Raw genomic sequence first — 11477 nt, forward strand, 5'->3', positions numbered from 1 at the left:
AGAATGGGAGACGGTCGAGCGTGGCGGTGTTACTGAATGAAAATAAAGATAACGCTTCGTCATCGAGTGCCCACGCGAGCCGGCAGTCGAGTTTCAGCGTTTTCGGATTTGCACGCGGCATCCTACGCGCGGCTCGCCTTGCTTTGCCTTTTCTTTCCTGCCGCTTTCGCGTTCGGCTCGAAACAGACAAGGAGAGGCGAAAAGCGAGCGTGTACCGTCTATTGACGAAGCTGCCCACGCTCGGCTGCCCGCCCGCGTGCCTGCATTCGTCGAACATCGCGCAGCCACGGCACAGGTGCGTGTCGCTATTGATGGCTACTTACGATTAGCACCGATGTCATTGTTCCCTGGCTGTTGAAACACCTTTGACCCTGAACGTATCGGATCTTTGCAAAGATAACGAAATTTTTACGCTTCCTATCGTTCAGATTTTTCGATCTTAAGGATTTCGACCTTTCGACCTTAAAATGCACGTATAATTTTCAACGTTTCTTTGTCGAAATTTACTTTTGTGGACGCGATGATCAAAAACAAAATGGCGCGTACCAAGAGGCTCAACCCTTTAAGCTGAATCGAGGACGATAAGTATGTCGATGACTCGTCAGCACTGAAATAGCTTCGTCAGGGGATCGAGGATTTGATACCGTGATAGGTTATAATATAAGCATCGGTATAACGATGGTAGCACCTTTACCGCTATTGTGGTAGTAAGGGTGCTATTGTCACAGTGTGATTAGTATTGCCTGTGTCCTTAGTATAATTAATTCAATTAGTATTGTTCTGTTACCTATGCTACTGTGATATGGATATCGTCGCGTAATTAGTATTACTCTGTTATAGGTATTACTCTGATACTGATATCATAGCATTACTATATTAATATTAGAACTATTATTTCTGCGTTTGTTATGAAATACACATATTATTCGTATTTTACGCGTATCGGTTAAAGACCAAAGTATAGCGTTATCGCGTACTCCTTCGCTGGTTGCTACCTACTTCTGTTTCTTTACTTCCGAAAATAAAATTTACAATCATCGTAGACGGAAAATCAACTTGAAACTGTTTTTGAACGAACTTTCAGAAGCTTTAGGAAGCGATTTCTTTCGTGGACCGCAAGCTCTCGTAAACCTTGGTCTACGGAGCTGTGTAATTCATGAACTTAAGATTTTATATCGGCTTAGAAAGTTCGAAGTCTTCGCGGATCTCAAAACCTGCGAAACTTTCGAACCGTCTAGGTTTCGAAAACTTTGAAAATTAGAATTCTTCGTTGCCAAGAATCGACTCCGCATTTCGAGCGCTCAATTTATTTGCGAGACGACAAACTCGTAAAATTAAAAAATCTAATTATCGAGGGTGAAAGTTTTATTAATTCCCTCGATCATCTTTTGAACCGAACAAAATTTACTGATTCGGAAGAGGTGGACGTAAAACGTATATTTCAAGGTTCATTAAATTTTTTTTTCGTGTCGTTGGAACTTTACGGAGGAAAATATAAACAAATATGGTTGAATTTTTATCACCAGCGTTCGAAACATGGCGCGTTCAAAAATGATCGTGTTGCGTCCATCGCTACACGTGTGCGTACACGCACGGGCACCCACGCCAATGGTCCAGCATTTATTCAGCGAAACGAAGCAGCGATTTTTCAACGGGTTCGAACCATGAATGGGCGGTCGTTCCTGTTGGTTTTGCACACAAGCCGCCCGCGTACCTTTTTTACTCGTCGGTTTTGTGCATGCTTGGCGCCATCCGATGGACATAAGCTTTTCTTCTCGAATAAAGAACGAAAAAGAAGATTAAAAGACGCGGCAGGACTAGTTTGTCTACTTTTCACGGCGGGATTATGGAATCGTTTTTAATTTGCTTTATTGATTTATGTGTCCTTCTACGAAACGGTGAGCCACAAGGACAACCAAGATTTTTTAACTGGTTGGTTGCCGTAGGATTCAATGGCGAATGTCAACGCGATATTTAGTGCACTGTTTTTGTCGGAAGAAAACTAAAGAAAAGGCGGTCATAACTTCCGTGAACCGAAGCTTCTCGAAACAATTCCAAGTTTTCGTAAGTGGTCATAGTTGGAATTTCTGGCGTCGAGTTTCAAATTAGGGAGAAACATCGGGTGAACAAGACGCAAACTCTGCACTAACGCCTCGTTTATTACGATAGTGTAAGAGCGTGAGTTAATAACTGTGTAATAACTGATGGATGGGATGCGGCTGGTTGACCGAAATGAATGGATTACACGTGTCAGTTAACCAGGAAAGCAAGCTTTTCGAACAACAGCCACCACGTAATCGCGTCCCTTCTGTTCGCCAGTAATTTTCTTCGATCACGATAATTGTCTTCTAATGACAGGCTAATTTCGAAACGCGACACCGCTAATTCGACACGGCTTCGTGCATTGTTACAACGCCCACAAAACGAATAAATATTTACGAGCCGGCTTCCAGCCGTGTAAAGTCATCTACACTGAAAAGGCCAACGGGGTTCTTGATACTTCCGCTCGTCTAGGGAAAAAATGGCGTCGTGAAACCGTGTCAACAATCAGTTAAAGTATCATCGATATCTCTGATCGACGATACCTCAGGAAGTGATTATATTCATTTATTTATTCAACGTAGGTTGTGATACGAATCGACGTATGAGAATAAATACATGTAAGCCAACAGAACACGATGGATGCATGAAGTATTAAAAGTAATGTTGATACTTGCAAATAATTTAATTTAATCTCCACAATATAAAAAGTCGAAAACATTCCGGAAGGATTTCTATTATTTTTGTGATGCGTTTTCAATCTCATGGAGGAACAATTTTCTATCAGGTATCCGTAAATCGTTCGATAAAGGTGATGCCAGTCGCGGTGTCAGGAACAAGTGAAAAATGACAAAAGCATACGGGGAGAGAAAGAGAGGCTGATTCGATAGCTTCCTATCCGATAGCTTTCTCAAGTTACTTTTGTTCGAGGACTTGTCACGGCCAGCCGTCGACACAGCAGAAGCCTCGCCTTTACGCCGGAGGCGGTTCTCTGTTAACTGCACAAATAGTGTCAACTTACGATCTACGCACCGAAAATGAAAATCGATTAACCCCTAGTCAAACATTTCTAGTATGTCAAGTGTCCGTTGCGATCGTGTCGAAGCGTAAAATGACACGAGGGACGAATATTAACCCTAAACGAGTACCCCATTTTGATAAATGTAGAAAGTGCTTTTTAACATTTTTCTAAATAACGCTTGAATAATTCTCTCGCTAAATTTAGTTGTCAAAGTAACGATCGATTTAAAAAGCGGTAACACATTTCTCTAACTAGGGTTCGAAGTAGACGTGCCACGCTTGGTGCACGTTTTCCGTATGAAGATTTTGCTGATCTTATCAGAATATTCGCGCGACACAGGTCATCCTTTGGCAGATGGCCAACCGACATTATTTGTAGCCCAGATTTTGACTTACAACGTCGATTCTGCAGAAATTTATTCAAATTTTTACACGAGTACTTATTTAACGAGCTACTTGCTACAGAATTTTGAAAGTTTAAGTAATTTTATTTAAAATTTTAATTCCGTTTAATACCTGAATGTAATAAAACCGAGTAAGGACTATTGTAAAATTAATTTTACGATAGTACAATTGAGAGAAATATTCGAACTCACCCCTGACGTTTGATGGTCGATGAAGCCGCGCTTCGGGTACAATATGTACAACGACGATGAACGCTTGAAGCACCAATGAATAGCGCATGGTTCCTGCTGGGCCGGAAATGCACCTTACAATATGTACGCGACAACCAATGGAATCGAAAAGCTTCCGTTCTTTATACCGTCACAACGTAATCTGCAACAAATACAAACAAACCGTTTTACCAGAGATTTCGTGCACTTGTTGGTTTTGTGAAGCTGTTTGACAGTTGTTGAGGTATTTCATTTCGACGTTTAATACTGCATGTGCCACAGGAGTCACCGGTGGCCTACGGCGTTGTTCACTAGATTATTAAAAATTCGTTCGTACAATTTGAAAGAATCTGTGTGTAATCCATAAAGCACAGTTGCAGGAATAACCGATTCAATATCAGAACGGTTGTAACTTAGGAACTAGGTCAGCCTGGACAAACGTTTATACAAAGTTTTTCGATTACTTTCGCGTTATTTTATGAAAGGTTTTGTGGGACAGGTGAGAAGGTAAACTCTCGAGAAGAGGAATTAATTTGCAGAATGTTGTACATTTGTTTCGAAATATTCATCGACGTACCCTGTGTAGAAAACATTTCTTTTCTTAAATCGAGCAACGTACTTTGGCTAATTTCAAGCTCCCTCGAGTCGGATCGTTTGCTTCTCAGATCATAAGGGGTTAAGGTTAAAATTTCGTAAGATAAATCCCACGAATGCTTTTGTAGCAGCTTTTGGTCCAAGGTACGTACCTTGTTACGCGAGATTTTCATGGTCTAGCAAGTAACGCTTGGTAGTTATGGTAATCGGATTTGGCCGGGCTATGGCCAGCCCCATGATTGGATCTGACAACCGAACTGGCCCTTTCTCACAGTTTCTCACCGAATAGTCGGATTTACCGTACACCGTGACTTACACGAACGACCGTTTCTCAGAATTTCGGTCAAATTTGAGAGCAACGATTATACCATTTAGTCACCCAATACGAATCCCGGATCGAATATTATTAAATTATCTTTAAATGAAGTATCGTGCTCTTGCGCGTTAATCTCTTTATTATACCGGTAGATGTTACTTATTTATCATTTAGCAATTCTCTTTGTAGATATTATTACGTGGAAACATGCGAGAACACGCTGTATAGTTGGTAAATATTAGACATTAAGAGCGTGTAAACGATTTACAATTTTCTGGAATAAGCAAGAATTCTCGCAACGATAATAGCGGCACTTAAGGCCATCTGGACTGCAGCTTAATCAATGAGTAGCTTGTCCTAATCGAATCGAACCCTTACTCGTTTGCCAAGCTGAACGAATTTAATGCGAACAAACGGCTCGTTCGAACGAGATGCGACCGTGGAATATTTATAAGAGAGGCGGGGTTTAAAAGCATCTCCTGTCATTTGAATAGAGTTGTCGCACGTGTAACGCGCCACACAAGTCGCGGATATTAAAGAAGATTATACTATCGCGAAATAAATGCTGGTATAAGTAATACACGCACGATAATTGCTACTTCCGCCCGATAAAATTATTAGAACATTAAAAAGTTCAAGAATCCGTTTTGTTTGCAAAATTTATCAATATCGTTGATTAAACCAACAAGATTAACAATCGTTGAAATATTGAGACTTACAGAACCGACGGCATACACTTTGATTCGCGCGATAGAAAACAATTTTCGCGGTCCACTTCGATCTTTTAACTTTTTCATGCAATTATCGATGCATTATCGGTCTTCCACTTGGCAAAATTCGATTCTATGCTTTATATCGGTCCGCAATTGTAAAACACGCTATGTAACAGTTTGGGAATATAACGGCAATGTTCGATCGAACCTCCAATCCAATCACAAATTCCATTATATCTCGCTATTCCGTTCATCTCACTATTCCATTAATGTCTTGAACTACATTTATTATTGAATAAATGGTACTAACGGTAAGTTTTTCGCGGGAAACGAATTTTTTCGACTTTCTAGGTAAGAGATACTTTAATAAGTTTCCGCTTCGTACATTTAAAATTGCGAAAATTATTCAAATGCTGGACGTAAATATCGATGAGTTGCTTGGCACACGAATATTTGAAATATCTGGAAAGCGCGTTTGCGTTCGCGTGATTACTACGCTAAAATATTACAAGAAGTAATTGAAATTCTTATACGATTAGGTTGTACAAAAGTTCCTTAGCGAACGGAGAAATTGAATGGTATCCGACTACAATGGACAACAATGAATGAAGACACGCGAAGCGAGAATCGGAGCTGCGAAGGGTCCACTCGAAAAAAGATGCATGTGGGCAGACGACAGCGAGAAAACGGTCCACGAAGTGAGAGGCACCGGAAATGCATTCGAGCAAATGTTAGGAGCGCGTGGGTAAACGCGTGTGAAAATGCGTGTATCGGAGGGAAAAGGTACGAGAACGAGAAAGCGGCTAAAGCGGAAAAGAACAACTAACCGAGTCGTTTGAACAGGATTTACTCCCACGAACGCGTATCGACGTTCGCCTCCGACTAATTCTGTTACGTTAATAGCGGTTAATTGACAGGTTCGACAACGATCCAGAATATTTTAAACAAAAACAGCACGCCTCGCTACATCGTTGTGCAAGCCGATCACTTTTTCGATTAAACCTACAGAATTCGGTATAACGTGGTCTCTTTTACCAATGAAATTATTTAGCAGTTCCTTTTTTGCGTGTATATGCACTACGTGCTTGAGTAAATTAAAATTAACGTCAAACTTCTGATATTTCTGTAAATAGCAAACATCCGCTTGCAAGGTGAGCGACTCGCAATAGTTAGACTTTCGACTCCCTGTTTATCATGGGAACTTAGAAACTGTTCGCTCTATTGCCGGATACTCTCTCAAGCATCCGGAAAGTCGGCGATGCACGGTACTTAGACTTTTTATTCCTTGCATAACCTGGACTTTCGACTCTCTTGGCTTGGAGATTTAAAAATTATTCGTTCCACTACCTGGCATGTATGCATGAACGTTTAATTTTTTTCCTTTGAATTAAACGTGCAAAGAAAATGAATTACTACGAACAAAGGTTTCCTACGATATTCCCGGAGAAAATAAAGATGCATACCGTTAAACCAAGATAATCTTTATCATGACATTAACAAATTGTCCCTGGCAAGGTTCGGATGAACATTGAATACCGTAAAATCTTGTTCATTTTGACAGAGACGTTTCTTCTTTTGAACGTAGTCCACGAAAGTGCGCCTTTTTACTCGATCTTATTTGCATTCACGAAGGCCCAATGCTCACGTCATTTCTCCAAGCATAATAAAGATGTCCGTTGGAGATGAATGCGGAGCTTTAATTAATATCGATGAAATGTAAAAAGAGGATGCACAAGTCGCAGGAACTGTGGCTGCCTCGGGCAATGATAATGAAGTCATTTCGTGTCAGGCTACACAATCGCGGTTCCGTGCTTTATAATCCTCCTTTCATCAGAGCTTGATCAACTTATTCGTATGCGAGCATGCTTCGTGCGCTCTCTTTTTACTAGATAGCTCGTTTTTCAACGCGTCGCTTTTCCCGTTTTACCTCGTTTCCTTGTCGAGATCTCCTGTTCTCACGTGAATTTGCGAATAAATCACGATCGAGCGATACGGTATCCAATAGGTTGCGCACAATTTACAACAGCATTATTAACGATACGGTGGTCATCGCTTTATGCGAATTTATAGATACGAAGTAATTTTCAATTTACTCGGAATATCTTGATCAACAAGTTCGCTACCACCGTCGAAGCATCGACAGCGCGATATATTATTCCGTGTGATAGGGATCGTCGACGTGTCGACAGTCTGCCGATTGGTCGCTGTACCGCGTGTCAAAGGTTGCGGACATTTTTGTTCATCGACTAATCTGTCGTCGAATGCCAAAACTTCGCTCGTATCGACGAGTATAGACATTTTGCTATCCGTGAACTGGTAAATTCGGTATATTCCACGTGTTAACATGTCCCTTCCTGTGTCGGTACGTCCCCCGCTTCGACACACTTTCCATGTCGGTACGTCCCTTACATCGGAACATTCTCCGTGTCGATACGTAACTCTTGGGCACATCCCCCACTTCGATACATCCTACATGTCGGCATGTTCCTTACATCGGCGTGTACTCCAGATTGACGCGTCCCTCATCTGGACGTACCGTTTACAACGGAACATTTCCTATGTCAGCACGTCCCTCGAGACAGCACGCGTAATTTTGTTAATAATGTCCTTCGTACCTTTGAAAGTATCAAAGGTATTTGTCATTCGGATACCTGTCGATCAACAGCCATTTGTCCGTTTACTTACCATCGTAATTCGAACACCTGTGTGTAAGTTCGACGTTATAGAACGAGGGTGGACGACCAAAACGTGAATCGACTGCGAAAGGTACTCTTGATCGCGAGAGCGGAGGTGACCAGGTTGTCAGGTAAATATTCATAGGTGATTTATAGCAGGTATGCAGCCACAAAGGGCGTGCATCGGTCGAGAGGCGCCGCTACCATGCCGCGATTCATTGTTTTCCCGGATGATGGATCGAAGTAGAACAGAAAGGTTATGCACGTTTTCGTATTAATCACGACCATTCGCTGACATCGTTCGATCCTGGAATGCCACGATGCCCCTTTCTTCGGGGATGTTGGACTGTTCGAAGGGTTTCGTGCGTCTACGCGGGACGACGATGAATCTTTTTGAAACGTGCGTGAAATCCAGATTTATATTGGGTTTCGACCGAGTATACGGTCACGCGCGTTCAATTCTTAATACGTTGTGTATCGTGGAATTATCGTTGACACGATTCTAAGTTGACATTAAAAATTTGAGGAAACTGTAAATTAATTTGAAGCGAAAACGAAATATTGTTCTGCTTCGTCAGTTTAAAACAATTTTTGCTTAGGTTCGAAGGTTCCTCGTGAAAGCTGGCCTGGTTTCTAAGTGCGTCCGAAATTTGCCGCGTTCCACAGTTCCATTAATTATCTGAAAAATCGTCGAAACCATCCGTACTCGAAGGAAAGTTCTGTAGATGCTTGCACGTTGCTCTCGTGCAGCTGGCTCGGAACGCGAAACGTTAGCAAGAAACTTTTCACGGAAGCTACCGTACTCCAATTAACGCGGAAGATTCGAGGTAAAACGCGTCCACGTCGCGTTCGCGTGAACGGCTCGTAAAGCGAAGAGAAGAGAACGAACACGTCGTCGGCTGTAATTTTCTCTCGCGATCGTTCTTCCGCGGTGGACGCTTCCTATTGCTCGTTAAAACGTCGACCGCGAAGATCATTGGGCGTGCACGTCGACGTCGTGTGTCATAGGTGATCTCCTCGAGCCAACTTTTCTCTATCGAGTGCAAAAAACTACTTCGGAAATTTTGTTACCGTTTTTCCGCTTCGCGAGAAACCTTCCGCGTTAATTGACTTGCAGCGTTTAAACGTTGTCTAGAACAGAGTGGAAAGAGTGCGCTAACAAATGTCTCTATCCTAACGAAACAAATGGTACCGCATAATCCAGGCTTTAGCCTAATGACGCGAACGTCACTACTTAATTCGACTTCATCCCGGTGTTGTCGCATTATCTGACACAGGAAACTTCCGATCCAGTGCGACAATCCATACTCCGTTCTAATGCACTACCAAATTCATACTTTAGCCAGAAACAAAGTGGCATCGGTTAATACAGACACTATCCTAATTCGATAAACGGTACTACCTAATTCAAACTTTATTCGAGAGTTATTACAGTGTCAGAACGAAAAGGGAACCAACGTATTCCTTTCCCAATCCTAATACAGCAAAAGGTGACATTATCTAGCCGAGTTCCATAACAATGAAGCAATCGGTACTACGTAATCCAAGTTTCATGATAGTGAAAAAAATGCAGGTTATTAAGTATGCAGACAGTTGAGCTTTCAGTTTCATCTTTTAATTTGTTCGTGCACAACGAAGCAGAAAGACAAAGATTTTCTCAGAAGCGTGTTAGCAACCGTAATAAGGACTCTAACGACCGCGTCATAAGTGTATCGAGCATAAATTAACTCTGTGCACAAGCATTCTATTAACGATGTCTCAACCGAATCTCGAACGCCTGTTTATTTACGACACGTCCAACTTGAAATACTTGTTAGAAAGACACTTAAACCTTTGTTCGTAAACAACGATACAGTGATTTCGTGATTGCTCGTAAACTTATTCGACTATCGACACTGCATTACGCGCGGCTCCCTCGTCGTCGGTGAAAATTTATCAACGTGACTCGCGTCGCTCCCGGAATCGATAATGTAATCATAATCCTCCCGAGTTTAATTAAAATTCTTCGTAAAACGGCGACCCTTGATCTTCGATCGTCTACTAATTTATAAAAATGAAAAGTCTATAGGGCGTTTAAGAGAAAAGAGTACCATGTATTGAAAGCAAAAGAAAACGTCAATTTATGGGGGAAACGAACACTACCATCTGTTATAACTGTCGAGAGTTTCCCTGGAGAAAATGACAATGTATGGAACTTTAATGCTATAATACTGTCGAGTATAATAGTCGGTGGCAGGGTTTTATTCCATAGCAAAAACTAACGTGTTTCTCAGTGTATATATGCGGGTGCCATAAGTGTGAATTACACGTAATCAGAAATACCTATGGAATATCTCACGCGTTCCTCGGGAGTTGTATTTATTCAGAAACAACATATTGCAAGGTGAACAGTATAATATGGGATATTGCAGAATAAAGATATAATTACGGTATTATAGCAAGGTGTTAATTGCGTCGTCAAAATTGCAGTAGAAAGAATATAAGAATAGAACCGGTTAAATCATCGATGAAATTTGAAGGATATCCTTTGTAGAGATTCGGCCGCGTGGGCCACGGTTTAGCGTTTAATTTCATGAAAAGCAGTTGCCGTCGGGCGCTGTTTGTTCCTTATTTGTTCATTAAATAATTATTACCCAAAACTACCTCGTTAGTGGAAGATTATGCGGATCATGAAATAAATCCATCTGTAACTCGACGATCAACCATGAATAAACGTTGCAGTTATTACCTATTTACCTGCTACAAATTCAGCGCCGAACAGGGAATTTATAGTTTAGAAACGCGGATTACTATCGTTAACCGACGTTCGTTAAATATCATTTTATTTTATTTTCTATAAGTCTAATTTATTAAATTTATTTGTGGATTTTATATTCAAATAACATCGATTACATTTTTCCCACAAAATCAGTGATAGATGTTATCCGATTACCATTCAAAGTGTTAACAGAAATTTCAATCATTTATCGAGGAAAACTTTTCAAAGTTAAGTCTTTTTCTTCTCGGTGCTTTACGTAACTAAGGTTCTTTGATAGGTAAAATCGGGATGCAAAATTGTAGGATTTCTTCGGGTAAAGTTTGCTCGAAAGTTAACTCGGAAGAGCAAGTTCCAGAAAATTGTAAACAACGGTTTTATCGGGCTATTCGGCTAGGAAAATGTTCGCGTTGTGAAGTTTGTAAAGGGACTTCCGGTTCGAATTGTTAGTAAAGTAGCGCCTCGGGAACTTTATTAAAGGAGAACAGTTTGCGATAATTCGATGCCGTTGTTTCCCGCGGCATGTACTTATTTGTACAACGAAATAACCGATTCCGCCGCTATGGTGGCTTATTCAATTATTTGTCGCGTAATCAAATAATATTTTTCTCGAAATTATACAAACAGAAATGGAAATTCTGTTTCACGCGATGGGGACAAAATTGTTGTCGAACGCTGTTGCAGCAACATTACTAAACGAAGGAACCTGATTCGTATTTCGACAAAATTAACGAATCGAGTCTTCATCGT

General features: G+C 41.1%; 1 protein-coding gene across 5 annotated transcripts in view; it reads right to left on the reverse strand.

Moving 5' to 3' along the window:
• LOC100878633 (A disintegrin and metalloproteinase with thrombospondin motifs 7) overlaps positions 1–11477 on the reverse strand; it is a 46395-nt gene that overhangs the window by 32227 nt on the left and 2691 nt on the right. For all 5 annotated transcript variants that reach the window (XM_012285217.2, XM_012285216.2, XM_076531724.1 and 2 more), the window contains one exon: positions 3657–3837. In XM_012285217.2, the coding sequence (XP_012140607.1) occupies positions 3657–3744 (88 nt within the window). In that variant the 5' untranslated portion in view covers positions 3745–3837. The remainder of the gene's footprint in view (positions 1–3656; positions 3838–11477) is intronic.

This window comes from Megachile rotundata, chromosome 5 (genome assembly GCF_050947335.1).
Source record: "Megachile rotundata isolate GNS110a chromosome 5, iyMegRotu1, whole genome shotgun sequence".
Lineage (NCBI taxonomy): Eukaryota > Metazoa > Arthropoda > Insecta > Hymenoptera > Megachilidae > Megachile > Megachile rotundata.